At 42.8% G+C, this 17,762-nt stretch overlaps 2 protein-coding genes across 4 annotated transcripts in view; one reads left to right on the top strand and one right to left on the bottom strand.

Annotated features, from left to right (window-relative positions):
- arrdc1b (arrestin domain containing 1b) overlaps window positions 1-4,403 on the top strand; it is a 59,653-nt gene extending 55,250 nt beyond the window's left edge. Inside the window, exons 7-8 of the mRNA XM_014128649.3 lie at window positions 141-606; window positions 1,076-4,403. Of these exons, the coding sequence (XP_013984124.2) occupies window positions 141-606; window positions 1,076-1,143 (534 nt within the window). The 3' untranslated portion in view covers window positions 1,144-4,403. The remainder of the gene's footprint in view (window positions 1-140; window positions 607-1,075) is intronic.
- A 4,408-nt stretch (window positions 4,404-8,811) lies between these two features.
- Window positions 8,812-17,762, bottom strand: part of LOC106563243 (myosin-IIIb) — a 49,288-nt gene continuing 40,337 nt past the window's right edge. Inside the window, exons 19-31 of one of the 3 annotated variants that reach the window (XR_014379448.1) lie at window positions 15,677-15,760; window positions 15,438-15,487; window positions 15,244-15,291; window positions 14,556-14,647; window positions 13,542-13,652; window positions 13,115-13,236; window positions 12,123-12,316; window positions 11,736-11,825; window positions 11,169-11,334; window positions 10,640-11,014; window positions 10,268-10,340; window positions 9,041-9,161; window positions 8,812-8,883 (exon numbers count right to left, since the gene is read on the bottom strand). Coding sequence is in view for 1 of the 3 variants with exons in the window: in XM_082958185.1 (XP_082814311.1) it covers window positions 9,154-9,161; window positions 10,268-10,340; window positions 10,640-11,014; window positions 11,169-11,334; window positions 11,736-11,825; window positions 12,123-12,316; window positions 13,115-13,236; window positions 13,542-13,652; window positions 14,556-14,647; window positions 15,244-15,291; window positions 15,438-15,487; window positions 15,677-15,760 (1,413 nt within the window). In the remaining 2 variants the exon portion in view is untranslated. Of the gene's footprint in view, window positions 8,884-8,964; window positions 9,162-10,267; window positions 10,341-10,639; window positions 11,015-11,168; window positions 11,335-11,735; window positions 11,826-12,122; window positions 12,317-13,114; window positions 13,237-13,541; window positions 13,653-14,555; window positions 14,648-15,243; window positions 15,292-15,437; window positions 15,488-15,676; window positions 15,761-17,762 lie in introns of those variants that run through there. The other 2 variants (XM_082958185.1, XR_014379449.1) reach the window with 2 other exon arrangements.

Raw genomic sequence — 17,762 nt, 5'->3', positions numbered from 1 at the left:
TATGGTAATCTGAACAGATCAGATGTCTTGGTTGTCATACAGTATGGCAAAGCGATTTGTGTCAGTACTGTACATAAAGGATCATCTGGGATGACAGGATATTTAAACACATTGGCGTTGTGTCTTTGTGAACGCTGCAGGTATCACTAAAATCCCCTGAGACGGTTGTCACTTTACCCATCTACATCGGGAACATCGCTGTCAACTTGACCCCGTCACGAGCTATGCCCTCAACCCCAGCCCCAACACCCATCAGCCCTAACACCGGCCTGGAAGGGGTTACCCCCAGCGCACCCCCAGCTGAGGAGGACCTGGAGGAGGAGTTGGGTGCAGGGGGTTCAGTCAGCGAGGAGATCCCTACTAAGAGCCACTCCCAGCAGGACCAATCCGGCCAGCCCCCCACCATGTCCCCCAGCGCATTTAGCTACGCTCCCGGTGCAGCTTTCCCACCCAGCCAGCGACGTGCCGACGACACCTCTGCGCCTCTGTTCTGTGTGTCCACTGGGTCCACCATCCCTTTCTTCACAGAGGGAAACGCCACCCCAGTACCCACGTCCTGTCCTCTCATACTCCCCCCTGAGTACAGCACCTGGGACTACCCACATGGTGAGTCACCCCTGCCTAATACAGCACTATTACATAGTGAGTCACCCCTGCCTAATACAGCACTATTACATAGTGAGTCACCCCTGCCTAATACAGCACTATTACATAGTTAGTCACCCCTGCCTAATACAGCACTATTACATAGTTAGTCACCCCTGCCTAATACAGCACTATTACATAGTTAGTCACCCCTGCCTAATACAGCACTATTACATAGTTAGTCACCCCTGCATAATACAGCACTATTACATAGTTAGTCACCCCTGCCTAATACAGCACTATTACATAGTTAGTCACCCCTGCCTAATACAGCACTATTACATAGTGAGTCACCACTTGCTGCTCCTGCACACAGTTTAACCTGTCTGGAGTTGATTCTGTAAATCACTTCTGTGTCATTATGATGATAAATGAACAATGGCCTACTGTTAGTCTGACTGTTTCTCTGGTTTGTATGTGGATCTTACAGAACCCCCTCCCACCTATGAGGAGAGCTGCAGCAGCAACAACTCCAGCTTCAACAACAGCAGGCCGTAGAGTAGAGGGGACTGAGCATAATGCAGCTCAAAACTGCAATTACACTCCCTAAAGGACAAATAGGGTACTGCAGTCCTAGCTCCAAGGGGACAGAAGGCGCTAACCTCCTAAATGTTACACTTAAATAGGGGTCTCCAACCCTGTTCCTGGAGCTAGCCTCCTGTAGGTTTTCACTCCAACCCTCTTCCTGGAGCTACCCTCCTGTAGGTTTTCATTCCGACCCTGTTCCTGGAGCTACCCTCCTGTAGGTTTTCACTCCGACCCTGTTCCTGGAGCTACCCTCCTGTAGGTTTTCATTCCGACCCTGTTCCTGGAGCTACCCTCCTGTAGGTTTTCATTCCGACCCTGTTCCTGGAGCTACCCTCCTGTAGGTTTTCATTCCGACCCTGTTCCTGGAGCTACCCTCCTGTAGGTTTTCACTCCGACCCTGTTCCTGGAGCTACCCTCCTGTAGGTTTTCACTCCGACCCTGTTCCTGGAGCTACCCTCCTGTAGGTTTTCACTCCGACCCTGTTCCAGGAGCTACCCTCCTGTAGGTTTTCATTCCGACCCTGTTCCTGGAGCTACCCTCCTGTAGGTTTTCATTCCGACCCTGTTCCTGGAGCTACCCTCCTGTAGGTTTTCATTCCGACCCTGTTCCTGGAGCTACCCTCCTGTAGGTTTTCACTCCGACCCTGTTCCTGGAGCTACTCTCCTGTTGGTTTTCACTCCGACCCCAGTTGTAACAGACCTGATTCAGCTTATCAACCAGCTAATTATTAGAATCAGGTGCGCTAAAATATGGTTGGAGTGAAAACCTACAGGACCGTAGCTCTCCAGGAACAGGGTTGGAGAGCCCTGCTCTAAATATGTTTCAAAAAGGGATCATATCTGTTGTTTTTTGTGTGTGTGTCTTATGATGGTTTATACCCTTTTTCTCCCTGACTAAAATGTCCTGCTATTATATAGATGGCATGAGAGAGAACATGAACTGTGTCTAATTTTAGCACTTCAGAGTAAACATATAGTGGGTATGAGAATATTCTTGCATCTATGATGCCTTGAAATTGTTGTAGGCCTGCTACTGTCTCTCCTTCATCCTTCAGACACAACCAAAATCTGGCCTTTGTTTTAGTTTATTTCCAAATGTGCACAGTACTGTAATTCCGATCCATCACTGTCCACTTCCACCACAGTGGCTCCGTCTTTTGATGGGTGGAGTCGGGCTGGCCTAGCTGGACATCAGGACCTGAGCATGCCTACCCCCTGGTGGCCATCGACGGAAGAGAATGTTGCCCATCAACAGAAGAGAATGTTGCCCATTGGGAAAGCTTCTGACCTTCACTAAGGGCACTATTTAATCTGTAAAGCTGAAGCGTTGCAGATTCCATGATAGAAATGTAGAGGTCAATTCCGTTTACAGTGAATACAGTCTCCGCTAAAGCAGGAACATGGCCTTTACATTTCAAGCACACTGTAAAGCTGCAATGCAGATTGAATAGGGCCCTAAAGAACTGGAGCTCAATGATGCCTGCTAAGTAGAACATACTCCCTCAACCTGTGATCTACTGACCAGGGGCTTCATATCTTGTCACACCTCATCATCTTGAAACAGACAAGCGGGACATTGTACTCTTGGGTGTGTATGGGTAATTGACATAGCAAGGGTTGATATGCATTTATGACATCTGATGCAAACACTTTTACTTTCCTCTTTTTTTTTATACCCTGGATACAATTTTTACCCTGATTTTCCCCATGTGGCCTTAACTCCTTTGGTTCTACCTACATTACTATGTGGTGATGAAGACAGTTGTCTTCAGGGTTTCTGTTGCTTTTGAAATGGCAGTCAATGCAGATAACACATTTGTTGGTGCGACAACCAACAGTGTGAAATGTTTAAGCACAAGACAGCACTTTTTGGCAGTTTGAAACGGTGCATGTATATGTTGTTGTGTGTGAATGTGTATGTAGTGTATCAGTTCCTGGACATCAGGCAATATCATCCGCTGTGTGTTTGTATGAGTGTTGATTTGTATGTCTTGTTTCTGTCTCAATGTCTAGGCCAACCACACTGTGGCTTATGTTTCATACAATTCTGTAATTACAAACTTAAGCACCTGCTGTGGGAATAAATGTATATAGCAATCCCTCCTCTAATGGCAGCCTCGTGCTGTCAAAGCCTTCGTATACCAGAAAATAGATGGCAGATGATATTGGGAATTGATCTGCGGTTCAGACCACTGCTCTAAAGTAATAAGGCATCAGCTTTGAAAGAACCATAGAAATCACACCTCTACTGTATTTACCATCTTCTCAGAGTATACTCACGTCACTAACAAATGACATCTACTATTGTGTGAAACATACGATTCCCGAAAATATGGCCAAGCTGCTAAATCAATATTGGCGATATATTGTCAACATTTATGGTCTTAATTCGAGGTTAGGATTAGGAATAAGGTTAGCAGTGTGGTTGAGGTTAGGTTTAAAATATTATTTGATTTTAAGAAGAGAATAGAAGTAGATCTTCCGCCGTTGCAGCTTGGCCGGAAAGTGACATCCGAAACATACTGTGTAATATGTAATACAGTCATTAAACATCACTAGACATAATATTACACCTTCTACTGTGTGAAACATACTGTGTAATGTACATGTCCACTGAGTTGGTGTTAACCCAAGCCTTAACTACATGATTCCAGTTCCCATTAGTCTGCATAGTCATCATCCTCATCATCATCCAGGTGCTAGAGGTTTGGAATAGGATCTCTCTTTGTCTAGGAGAATATTGGGAGTGCTTTTGTGGCCCTCCCTGTTTTATCTACTGGAGTCTCCCCTGGACTGAAGATGCACTGGATGAATACTAAAGTAGCTGTGAAACTCGTGAGGATGTATTTCAGCTTGTGGACCTTGGATCTCCTCTTTTATAATCCTAGAAAAAGAACAAGACAAAAAATGTGCAATTCTGTTATCTCCGTGTTTGGTACAACAGCTTTGTTCAAGTCATTTCATGCTGGTTTTATCAATCCTGCCCCCCTGTTTTTATTTCTCTTCACCAAAGGTACTATAGCCTTCTAAACTCCAACATGTTTTTCATTGTACATTCTTTCCCCTCACAGATCGCTGAGTGGTGTACATGTGGTTTTGTATTTTTCTATTTGTAAACAGTTTTCTGGTGCTTAAGGTAGCATTTGAGAGAGAAAAAATATTATGGAGAAAAAAATTGTAGCACCCTAGTCAATCAAAATTCTACAGTGTACCAATAAAATGATAATCTGACATATCCTTTGTACTGGTTTTGCAAAGGAAAATGGTTTCTTGGGCCCTATATTTACCTGTCCCAAAGCACAAAGATTTTATGTTATGATACAATAAGCGGTTGGATGATAGAGAATAAAAGGTGACCTCAGGTGCCGTCAAAGGAAATGGGTCTATCAACTGCTTGAAAAGCTGGGAACATATGCCTTGTGTTCTGCCTGTGTAATCCTACATGCCTTGGTGTGACTGAGATACTATACTTTAGCCTCCTTCCTTATGTTTTTAACAATGGCATGGCCCAAAGACTGTCCAGTAGCCATGACAATGGGAGCAGCAAGGTAGAGCGTGAGAAGAGTAAGGAAGAAACAGCCTTTTCAGGCATCATCCCTGGGCTCGCCACCTCACTGTTTACCGCAGCATCGCTCATCCTCTGTTGCCATAGAAACTGCTTAGCCCCAATCCGCCAGCCTCCCTGTGTCACACATGGACCACAGAGCTCATGTCTGCTTGCATACCTGCCAAGGGATGGAGGGAATATAATCTGCAAGGGCAACATAATATCACAAAATGTCACATAATATGTGTAGAATCACTGCTGGATATTCTATGCTGGAATGTGGCCATTGCTTCATTTTTGTCGTGGTGCAACAGCTACACTGTTGGATCTTATATAATGGAAGTAAATATTGGGGCCAACATCTAGACTTTGTATTGCCTTGTCTTGAGCTCCACCACCTGCTGTGATGATATAATAACCCAAACAAGGTGTGTGGGCTACAGGCCTATATCATTATCAACCACAGGAGGGAGACAGAGCTAGTGGTGAGTTAAAGTTTTTACATACACCAGAATGTACAAACCACTTGTGAGGTAAAGTATCTGAGGGTTTAGAATGTGTGATGTTAGAGAGCGCACAGAAATCCTCTCCCTGACATCCCCCCTCCCGCTGACCTAATTGTTACGTCACTGGCCTACTACAGCGTCCTTGGATGACTGACCTATCGTCGATCATAACCAATTTGCATTTCATCATAGTAAATTGGACGAGCAATCCAACGCATACATGGATGAAGAAATGGTAAACTGCCAACTTAACTAATGAAATATGGAAGAATTACAAGTAGCCTATGAGATTAATGGCAGTATGGTAATAAGTGATTAGAATGAACTAGGCCTAATTATCTAGGGTAAACATACAATGAGCTCACTACCCATCGATAAAAAAAATGCTGTTTGGTGTTTCAACGAATTAATCTGGTTGTCAGATCCAAACCAGTTTTTATTCTGAGCCAATCAGATGTTTTATTAAGTTATTGGCAGTTATGTGTAAGGTCCTACTAGTGGCTAAAAAAAAAATAGGATGTGTAGGGAAGACATATTTTCCGGATATTTACAGTACTTTCTCAGATAGGTGATCATACATCATTCAAAATTAAGAGATTATTGTTATGTCTCGTGGGTTTCATAACCACGTCTTCATAACAATTCAATAATGAGACGGGAGACATGATTTAGTTCAACAATTCATATTGAACATGCTCAGTCTACAACTCATAGAACCACATGCCATGATACTCTGCGGCACAACCCCAATAGATGGATTCACTTTTCAACAGGAAAATAACCTAAAACACAAGGCCAAATATACACTGGAGTTGCTTACCAAGATGACAGTGAATGTTTCTGAGTGGCCTAGTTACAGTTTTACTTAAATCAGCTAGAAAATATATGGCAAGACTTGAAATTGGCTGTCTAGTAATGATTAACAACCAACTTGACAGAGCTTGAAGAATTAAAAGAATAATAATGTGCAAATATTGTACAATCCAGGTGTGTTTTCACAGCTGTAATCACAGCCAAAGGTGATTCTAAAATGTATCGACTCAGGGGTGTGAAAACCTACAGTGCCAGTCAAAGTTGGGACACACCTACTCATTCAAGGGATTTTCTTTATTTTTACTATTTTCTACATTGTAGAATAATAGTGAAGACATCAAAACTATGAAATAAAACATAAGAAATCATGTAGTAACCAAAAAAAAGCATTACATATTTTATACTTTAGATTCTTCAAAGTAGCCACCCTTTGCCTTGACAGCTTTGCACACTCTTGGCATTCTCTCAACCAGCTTCATGAGGTAGTCACATGGAATGCATTTCAATTAACAGGTGTGCCTTGTTAAAAGTTAATATGTGGAATTTATTTCCTTCTTAATGTGTTTGAGCCAATCAATTGTGTAGTGACATGGTAGGGTTGATATACAGAAGATAGCACTATTTGGTAAAAGACAAAGTCCATATTATGGCAAGAGCAGATCAAATAAGCAAAGAGAAAAGACAGTCCATCATTACTTTAAGGCATGAAGGTCAGTCAATGCTGAATTGTTTTTCAAGAACTTTGAAAGTTTCTTCAAGTACAGTCCAAAAAAAAACATCAAGCGCTATGATGAAACTGGCTCTCATGAGGACCGCGAGAGAAAAGGAAGACCCAGAGTTACCTCTACTGCAGAGGATAAGTTCATTAGAGTTACCAGCCTCAGAAATTGCAGCCCAAATAAATGCTTCACAGAGTTCAAGTAAAAGACATCCCAACATCAACTGTTCAGAGGAGACTGCTTGACTCAGGCCTTCATGGTCAAATTACTGCAAAGAAACCACTACTAAAGGACACCAACAGGAAGAAGAGACTTGCTTGGGCCAAGAAACACGAGTAAATGGACTTTAGACTGAGGTTTTCAGTGCCAGGGTCCCTGAGCTTAGTGACGAGCTTGGAGGACACTGTGGTGTTAAACGCTGAGGTGTAGTCAATGAACAACATTCTCACATAGGTGTTGATCTTATCCAGGTGGGAGAGGGCAGTGTGGAATGCAATAGAGATTGCGTCATCTGTGGGGCATCTGTTGGGGCAGTATGCGATTTGGAGTGGGTCCAGGGTATCTGGGATTGATGGTGTTGATGTGAGCCATGATAAGCATTTCATGGCTAGATGTGAGTGCTATGGCGTGATAGTAATTTAGACAGGTTACCTTGGCATTCTTGGGAACAGGGTGGTGGTGGTGGTGGTGATGGTGAAAAATGTAGCAACTCTGCGCACTTTCCTGATTAACTCTACGGCTGAGCCTCTTTAGCAGCTAGTTCCATGGAAACACTGACTTCTATGGCCTTTGCCAAGGTCAGAATACTTTCTGTTAAGTCTCGTGTGTGGCTTCACTCCATATCCCACATACTAGTCTGTCTCTAATAGTTTAATGTTCTAAATTACAACCATCAGAGCATTGTGAGTTAAATTAACACATTCTCCCTATTTCTGATTTCTTCTTTGGAACCTAAACCTTTCAACAACTAGTGGCTTTGGTGAAAAGTCTCCTTTCATGATTCCACAATATCACCATACGTCTTATTACCTGGCCTGTCTGACTGTAGCAGGATGCGTAGTAAATTAAATGTTTTGCCCTATTACACAAAATATGTATATGAGCTCCACAATACTTTCAAACTGTCCAATGTTTGACAATTCCAGCCATTTTTTGTTTCTCAATAGGCTCCTGATTGCCACTCACTTCAATATTATCCTTAACCACGGCAATATTTTCCTCAGGCATGTGACCTTCATTAATTTCACTCAAGTTCGCTCATTTAGCACTTTCCCGCTGCGACATCCATCTCGATTCATTTTCTGAGTTGTGCACAACGTATATCCATAAGAGTGTCACAGCAGCATCACATTACCTTGGACGGAGTAGACGGTGACACAGTGCGAGAGCCAGAACCCTGAGATCCATCAATGAGATTTGGAGTCCTACAGTATCTGGTTGATTTAGATCTATGGCCCAGTGACTCCTGTTTGCCTGTTCTGATCATAGAGATCGAGGACTCATCTTTGCATCTGTGTCATTATAGTGTCTGACAGCACCAAAAGATAGACTCAAATTAATAAAGTACTCTCTCCATTCTGAAGTAGTTAATTTTCTTCTTCATGAGTGGCTAATCGCTCCTGATGACCCGGTTGGACATGACTCCAACAGAGTCACCAGGAGGGATCAGCCAATGAAGTTGGAATCCCACCCAGTTGGCTACATTAAAATGGTGGAAGCCCTCAATGGCACTGCCCATGACAACATGGCCTTTTGGCAAATAGAGGCCTCTATGGTTTTGGGCCTGGTGTTCCAAAAGCATCTTAAGGCTAATAAATTCATCGTTATAATCATATGACCTATGGTTCTAAGATGAACTTAACTTTAAGATGCTTTTGGGAAACTGGGCTGTGATCCATCTATCTACTACTCTGAATATCACTGGCTGCTAGTAATATCTGTTGAAGCCCAAACCACTCCTCTCCACAGGTCTGCAAGCATATTGGGTGATTCTTTAACTGTTAAAAACCACACCTCACTGATGACTGATATGGTGAACTAAAGAAGGAATGCATGGCCGTGGCCTAAGCTTTTTTGACTGCAGATTTTATTATTATGAAGAAAAAAACTTGAGGACAACCAGATACCTAAAATGTAAAAAACACATTCAGTAAAACAGTGAATGTAAAATTCCCACTGAATAATTTACATACACACATAAAACAATATTCAGAAACTTAAACAAATTTATATTAAAATTGTGACTAAATAAAACACTAGTAAAACAAGGAAGTATCTCCTTACAACTTGTTTATAAAAACCTGGTTAACGCTTGACAGAATAAGGTCCAGTTAACTCATTCAGATGGGCAAAAACAACAAATAGCAGCTTTGAATGAACTCCCTCCATCACATGGGTTATGAATCTGCAACAGAAACAAAAGTAGCATAAGTCAGTTTAAAATCACTGCTTGGCTGAATATTCTACACGACAGAGACATGTCTGGACACAATATATTGCACAATGCCTTGTTGAGCCCTGCCGGCCAGAACTATGACCAGCAACATTCATACAAATTGTTAAAAGGTTTTAAAAACAATTCTAATAAATGCAATAGTTGGACAATGGTTTACATTTAAAAAAACAGATGTTGACTGAATTATAGCACATACAGTTCAGGGATTTTGGTGGGAATTTCAGGTATTAAATGTGTCAAATTACACTTCTCGTTTCTTAGAATGCACTCCTAAATACATTTTCTAATGGTATCAGGTATTTTTTGTTAAATATGTTGCATTAAAATAAAGAAATGTATATGTGCTTCATTTGTATAAATGCACTGGGTATATTTGCATATATTAATATATTAACAAAGGGGTGGAACAGGGCAGCAACCACCAAAACCGTGCTCTGTTGAGGCCTACCTGCACGGTCTAGACTGCTTCACTAATACTGTTGTCACGTTCTGTTGCATAATTCAACAAGTGTGTCAATAGCAACACGCTTGGCTCTAGATTACACTCATCTATATATACACACTTTACATTGTTTGCGAGATCAGACACAATATCACTATAATTTCAGTGTTCATTTTCAGCAGTTGCTTTCATTTCAGCGCCTCTAACTGTACTGTAAATGATAACTTTTTTAAATTCATGCAAAAAATGTACATCCATCAAAATAAAGTTCTTTCTTCTCTTTCTTGTGCTGTAAGTGTCGAGGTGTGTTAAATCTCCAACAAAGTTTAAGCATTTTTTTAGATGCAACAGGAAGACAACGCATTCCACTGAGCCCATTTCAGCCATTACCGGGGTGTGTTTGACAGGTCATTACAAGCATTTCCGCGGTCGTAACATTATTTCATTTCAATTTAGTCCTGCGACATTTTAGTCCCAGGACTAAAATGAAAGCAATCAATACAGCCACATTTAAGTGACAAGTGGATTCTGCACCCCTCAAACACAGGAAATGGATGGCTGAAAAGACAGATCGTCAGGTGGGCGGGGCATGCACGTAGCTACTATGACCTACCTGTCCTCCTCCAGGAGGGTTTGGATGTACTGTGAGAGACAGCGGGGCTCTGTTCCTGGACATCTGAAAAGTGCTGCAGACACAATACAGAAAAGATCACAAACGCATAAACGATTCCACAATTCTTTATTAATGCAGATTAATGAACACTCGGGGCACAGTACTCCAGCATGAATTGTGACATAAAAATGGTTTCCACAAGTTAATCAGACTAGGGAAGTAGATGGAAGGGCTTCATTGTCAAAATCCTGAAGTATCCCTTCAATACATTGGACATATAGTTTAGACTTTAATGACCTATCACCTTATCATTGAACATATTAAGTCTCCCATCTATCCACCCTCTTCCCTTTCCTTATCATTGCCTCTCACCTGTTGGATCTCCCTCATAGCCAATCGGATGGAAGGATACAACCGGGGAAAGGGCCTGCTCCTGCGGTCCCGCTCGCCCTCATCTCTCCACGCTCTTCCTCTCTCCCCATCCCTGAGCTTCCCTCCCAGGGCCTCCCCTCCTCCTTCAGCCTCTGCCCGGTGTCTGCGGTCAGATATCCGCCTGAGCACAGGGGATCTCTGGGCCTCCAGGTCGGGGTTCTGCCCCGGCGGCAGGAAGAGCCGCTGGAACTCCAGGTGGACCTGATTCGGGCTCGACTCGCCCTCCTCTTCCCCAGACACGGTGCTCCTGCGGTCGACCACAGCCAGGTGATCCAGGCCCTTCAAGTCCTCGTAGTCTGTGTTGTGGTCACATGTCTGGAACAGCAGACAGAATAACATTAGTGTATAAATGTTCGATTATCCATTCTTAATGTACAGTATTACACACAGGTCCTGCCAGAGCCTGTGCCAACTGTGAGTAAATTCGACAGGAGCCAGACCCTAAAGGGGGTTTGACCCAAGTGCTGACCTGTCCACAGGAGGTGGTGAGCAGCTCATTGAAGGGCTTGATGCCCACCCGGCTGTGGTGCTGCACCAGGTCAGGCAGGGAGGGGTGGGCTTTATCCTCCCCCAGGATCACATACTTCCCGTTGGACTGCATCTCGATCATGTAGTGCCTACAGCGGTTCGCCCCCCTGACATCAGATAGATGGAGATGTCAGAGGGTAAAGGGTACGTATCGGTCAAACAGGGTGAGGGAGCAAACAGGAGTTAGGGGTTTAATGTTTTATATGTCATGCTATAGAGTCGGGTCGTTTTCAGCACACTGTAGTAAAACTATTTTCAACGAAAAACAAAAATCCCTCTAATTGGACAAGTTCAGTTAGTACCTCCCCATTCCAATCTATGTCAAAAAGTTTACTGCCTACTGAACACAACCCTGTCTTCTGCTCTTGTTCTACTCGTCTGTCAACCCCTTTCAAATACACTTAACTGCACCCTTCCTCAAGGTGACCACTGATCTAATGTGATGTGATGAGAACAAGACCCAGTAGGGGAAGGACATTTGGATCCAGATTGTTATCCTCAGTCTTACTTGTATGTTAGTGTGTAGCCCTCCCGGCTCTGTCCTACACGAATCAGGAAGCAGCCTACAGGCTTGTCCGTCATCAGATCCTCCGCTTGTCTGGAGAGGAGACATACACAGTGAGTTTAAAACCACCCTGAAATCTGACAGAATTAAGTCTGAAGTGTGTATTACTATCCTCGTTGGTACTGGACAGTAAAACAAGGGCAATTCTCCCTCGTGTGGACATTTCACAGGTCCCCATGAGGAAAAGGCTATTTTAGGCTTAGGAGTTAGGGTTACAATTAGGGTTAGGTTTAAGGTTTGGGAAAATAGGATTTTGAATGGAAATCAATTTTAGGGCCCCACAAGGATAGTAAAACATATGCTGTGTGTGTGTTGTCCTGTCTTACTGACCTACGTGTTATCATGCCGTGGAACCAGCAGGGGAAGGCACCGTTGCGGACCACCTTGCGGGCCTGCGTCTCCTTGAACCAGCGGATGTTGTCCATCCTCTTCTTGCTCCTCTCCCTGGCCCGCTCCTCTCCCCCTACCTGGCCCATCAGCTCAGCCAGCTCACTGTGGACCTCTAGGTTGTCAAAGGGAGTGGCCTGGGAGAGACAGAGGGAACCGTATAGGGTCAATCTTAGGGTAGTTTAAAGCTCAGTTTAGGGCTCTATTCAATCAGATCTCATTAGCCGACATCCGCATAGTGGTTGTTTTGGCGGTGTCGGAACTGTGTTACAGCTGTCCAATCCACAAGCAGCTCCTGGAATTATACCTAAAGCAGACATTGCCATTGGCTACATGGAATCGTAATAAGAGAAATCCCATGCAGCCTTGTTTACAAGTTGGAACACGGGAATGTGAGATGTAATCTACACCTCGATTAGGCTGATAAAAAAAACACTAAACTAAGGATTTATATTTGAGTGTCTTTATTTCTATATAGCCTACACATTCCCGTTCTGAACTTCTAACGGGAGTGGGACAGTTTTGGCTTTGTGACAATGATTAAGAGCAGCAGCAGCTCACCTATTGGACAACTCCAACACTTGATTTGATTGAATCTAGGCCTTAGTCATCAGAGTGTAGGAGGGGATGTCAGAGGAAAGAGTGGGAGGGCGATTGTCGAAGGGTACAAGATCAGTCAATAGCAGGTTTCAACTAACATGCTGTCTATGGGCTAGCCAGCACCAGAGATCCAGAGACTACTTTCTGAAAATTACTTTTCACCGTTTCAAATTAATTAAAAGGTTGCCAGGGTCTTGAGTGTAGAAATGTACCGTCGAGGACTTTGGAAACAAGCATTTTAATTAATACTTTCAAGTGATACAAAATGTACAATGTGGACCCAGAGGGTATGTCTGTTACCCAAAATAAATTCAATTCAATTCAATATGGCCCACCTCAAACTGTTTGTTGCGGGGCCGGGGGACAGGGGCCAGGTGGGCAGCTGTGGGCATGATGGAGCGAGGCCGGGGCTGAGGCTTCTTCCTCCTGGGTAGGGGCACGGGTGGAGAGACGGGCCCTGAGAGACACACACACAAACAATACTGTTGATACAGCACTAATGGAGCTGCATATGGTGAGTGACAAGGACCCTTACAAATTCTTGAGTGATGAAATATTCAAGACATCATACAGAAATGTCTTCGACAACAAGCATGTAAAGGGGTAGAGAGAAAGAGGGGTAAAATGGTCAAGAACAAAAATAGAACAGTGGTAGGGAGAAAGAGAACAAGTAGGTGATTGGAAGGAAGGGAGATAGGTGAGCAAGAAAGAGAGATGATAGAGGGCAAAAGAGAAAAGGAAATCGATATTCCGTCTACTTACTCTTGTTCTCCTCCTCCAGCTCCTCCTCCCTCTCTCTCTGAGCCTGCCTCTGTCTGCTCACCTCCAACAGTAGGGACAGGTACTTCCTCCTGTAGCGCAGAGAGAGGTAGTCTGCAGAACACAGCAACAGAGACAATGTGAACAGAGAGCCAGAGGGGGAGCAGAGCCAGAGGGGGAGCAGAGCCAGAGGGGGAGTAGAGCCAGAGGGGGAGTAGAGCCAGAGGGGGAGTAGAGCCAGAGGGGGAGAAGAGCCAGAGGGGGAGTAGAGCCAGAGGGGGAGTAGAGCCAGAGGGGGAGAAGAGCCAGAGGGGGAGTAGAGCCAGAGGGGGAGTAGAGCCAGAGGGGGAGTAGAGCCAGAGGGGGAGTAGAGCCAGAGGGGGAGAAGAGCCAGAGGGGGAGTAGAGCCAGAGGGGGAGTAGAGCCAGAGGGGGAGTAGAGCCAGAGGGGGAGTAGAGCCAGAGGGGGAGTAGAGCCAGAGGGGGAGATACAGTGAAGAGATTTTGAGAGGAGAGAAACATTACTACTGAATGACAGGCCTTGAAATCAAGATACCAGACAGTATAACATGGACATTTGATCCATCTTACAGGGTTGCAACACAAAGACTGCAGGTTGCACTTAAAACTGCAAGTAACTTGCTGATGGCAATGTCTGAAATACATTACATTTTAGTCATTTAGCAGATGCTCTTATCCAGAGCGACTTACAGTAGTGAATGCATACTTTTCATACATTTCTTTCCGTTTTTTTTTTTGTACTGGTCCCCCGTGGGAATCGAACCCACAACCCTGGCGTTGCAAACACCATGCTCTACCAACTGAGCCACACGGAATACATCATGATGGGACATGATTCAACGATGTTAACTTCAATGATAATAACCTAATCTACCTACCTGTGAGGTTTTCTAGCCTCAGGCCTGAGTTTAAAAGCAGCAACATCTCACAGAGGCCAATGAAGCTGTTTGGCAGACATTTGAGAGATTATGTTCCAGATACTATTGGTGAACCTTACTTTTCTGGATGACAAGTGCTGCTGTCCCCAGTCTCTCCAACAGCCTGGACAACTCCTCCTGATGCCAGTACTTAAAGAACAGACGAGACGACCTGCCATAGTGAGAGAATGTTTGAACAATGTTCATAGATATTAAGTACTATTTGCAGGGGGAATTGTTGCATAGAGCACTGTTAAATTCGAGAAAGATTGAGATTACCACTTAACTCCAGTAATCATTAAGCCACATTCATAACTTTGGGACATTTCTAAAGAACAACACAGCAGTGAAAAGCAGGAGCTGGGGGTGAAAGAGTAACCGAGATAAAGACCTCTACTCAATATAAACCCTGAGCTGACCTCCCAGTACAAGCCAATGACAACGCTAACCTGCTAACTGAAGAATGAGCTGCTTTCGACAGACTGATTGAGTTTTATAAGACTTCAAACTGAATGTTGGACTCAACGAGTTGGAATCTGGGAGGCAGCTAACTAAATGTCTTGAATCTGAAATCTTATCAACACTATTACCTCTAGCGTAAACGCATGAAACATCTGATGAGTAAAGCCTGAATGACATGCTTTGAGGAACGGACAAATTCTAAAAAAGGAAGCTTTTTTACAGGAAGATTCAGGAGTAAATAAGTTAGTCTTTTAAGACTGATTGCCAATTAATTTAGCTCAACAAGAGTAACTACTGTAGACTTACCCACACTTCCAGCCATGTATCTCAGTAGTGTTGAGGATGGACAAGCAGCTGAAAAAGACCCACAAACCACAGGTTACATTTGATAAGATGTAACAAAACACAGCTACAAAGATCTGTTTAATATCTCAAATGGACGTTGATGTATATCATCTTTTTTTAATTGCTGGAATGAGAGCAAGTGTCTTTATACATACCTTTCCTTGGTTAGAGGTAAATCTGGCTTGATCAGCAGAATGTTATATCTGAAGACAAAAAGAGAGTTTAGCATGGTGCAGTGAAAATAAAACGGCAGTGTACAGAAATATCATGCAAGTTTGTGTTGGCCAAGATGACAGTAGCTATTTTACAAATAATGCAAAGTTTGATAAAAGTATATAAATTCACACACACACACACACACACACACACACACACACACACACACACACACCCTCTGAGCAAATTCTTTGAATGAGGGTCGCCAGGAGAAGCCATCTCTTCGTATCCTGATGGTTTCCAGCAGGCCGTTGTATCTTAGCTGGAAAATATTTCATTATCATTAGATATCATTTGAATATGTTCCACAGAGCCCAAGCAGAATCAGGTATTACTGATGGCCATATTAGAGACCTACTGGACTTATTTGAAACCAAATGCAATCTCAAAGCTGAACAGCAGGTGGCGATGTAACATAATGCACCGTTATGATGATGATGATGGGGGAGTGATTGTTGTTTAAAAAGCAGAAATCACAGATGGTCAAGCAGCTTCAGAATGATAACTATTTCGGCTAGTCTTGAAGTAGTCTTGCTTATGGAGGGCAATAGAGCTACAGCACAGAGATCTCAATGAGGAACATTGTAAAAATCTGTATATAGTTCCACAAAAAGAGAGTGCCTTTTGCATCCCTTTGATATTTTAAGTAGAAATTGAGCACCAATATTGAATTGTAAAAGCCTGTTATATTAAATGAAGTGCCCTTTAATATAGACCACATGGAGAATTCAACAAATTTAATAAAAACATCCTGTAAAAAAAAAGTAAAATAAAAATAAGCCCTGTATCACTTCCAGGAAGATTTTAACCCACTTAAGGCAAACATTTATCCAAGTTTCATCATCATTGTAAAGCCATAGTTATTTTGTTGCTTTGACAAAGTAATTTCTGAAGATTATTACTTATTTCATGTGATTAATTTACATCTGAACTCTCGTTTTAATATGGTAAAACTATTTTAAAAATAAATGTTTAATAGTTAAATAAATCATACAGTAAAAGCAGGTGAGCTGGTTCTACTCTTTTTGGCCATTTCCTGGTGTTTTGTGGTGGTAAACGGAGTGGACCGAGCATAACACGTCAACCCTGTTACCCATAGATAGACAGGCTAGAAATGCTTTAAACTTGCATTCAAATGCTACTCTCTGTTGCACACAACAAGCTTCCATTCCCCCTGTCACAAGGGGATTTATTAATAATAAAAAAATAGTCAACCCTGTTATGGTCAACCCTGTTACATAAAAAAAAAAATTACCTCTTGGGATGGGAAAATTCTTTTTTTTTATGAAGTTGAACATGTGCTCTTTATGACAGAATGTAAACATTTTGTGAAATAAAAAAATGATTTACCAAGTTACACATCTCAAAAGTCACCTTATTGGTGGAATGACCCACATATGTAATAAAAAAGACCTTAAATCAGCTTTAACACAGACTGTTCACAGTAATTCATTAACAATAGTTCCAGTTCGACTATTGTCCACCCACCCGCCAATACTGCATTGTACTGTTTTATCAGTTCAGCCCTAGACAAACAAATTAAAAAGCACTACAGATGAGGAGGAGAGGCGAGGGAAGAAAGACCCCTGGTGTCAGACTAGACAGCAGTGTTCACTGACACGGCAGAGTATTGACCGGCTCCATTGTGCCATCAGGGCTATACTAACCCTCCCCTGGGGCCAAATCCACTTCCTATGAACATCAGACAGTCACACACTGACCCACTAACCTAGTACCTAGACCAGGGCTGGCAGCAGAAGGAATCCGTTGGACGGGCCATTGATTTAAATAGTCGTTTTTTCACAGAACGTTTTCGTTTCTCAAAATCATTGTCACGTGGTTAATCATACTAATCTGAAGTTAAATTATAAAAAGAAAGATCAATTCAACTAAGGCGAGATCACCAGTCTCTGCCATATGGACACATTTATCCATTTGCAAAGGATGTTAAGTTGTGAGTTTACTGTGTGAGGTGAAGAAAACATTTGTGAGAAGCTCAGCTTATTAGTGGTGGACGTGGTGAGTTAAGACAATAAGAAATCATACATTGTCAAATGGGCACTGTGTTTCTCACAAGCGTAGCAGGTTGAGAACTTTGCGAACAATTTTTCCACTCCGAGAAAGAGAACAGTAAATTACTAATTAATACATACATTAACAAATGACTGTAACCAAATGACTGGGGATTAACGGTATATTTACTGGGCCTACTGGTGACATATGTAATGGGGAATTGATTAAAACATTTTTTTAAAGAACGATCA

The sequence above is a fragment of the Salmo salar genome, chromosome 11 (assembly GCF_965601325.2).
Source record: "Salmo salar chromosome 11, fSalSal1, whole genome shotgun sequence".
NCBI lineage: Eukaryota > Metazoa > Chordata > Actinopteri > Salmoniformes > Salmonidae > Salmo > Salmo salar.
The sequence above is the reverse complement of the archived record's forward strand: the minus strand, read 5'-3'. Positions and strand labels throughout refer to the sequence as shown.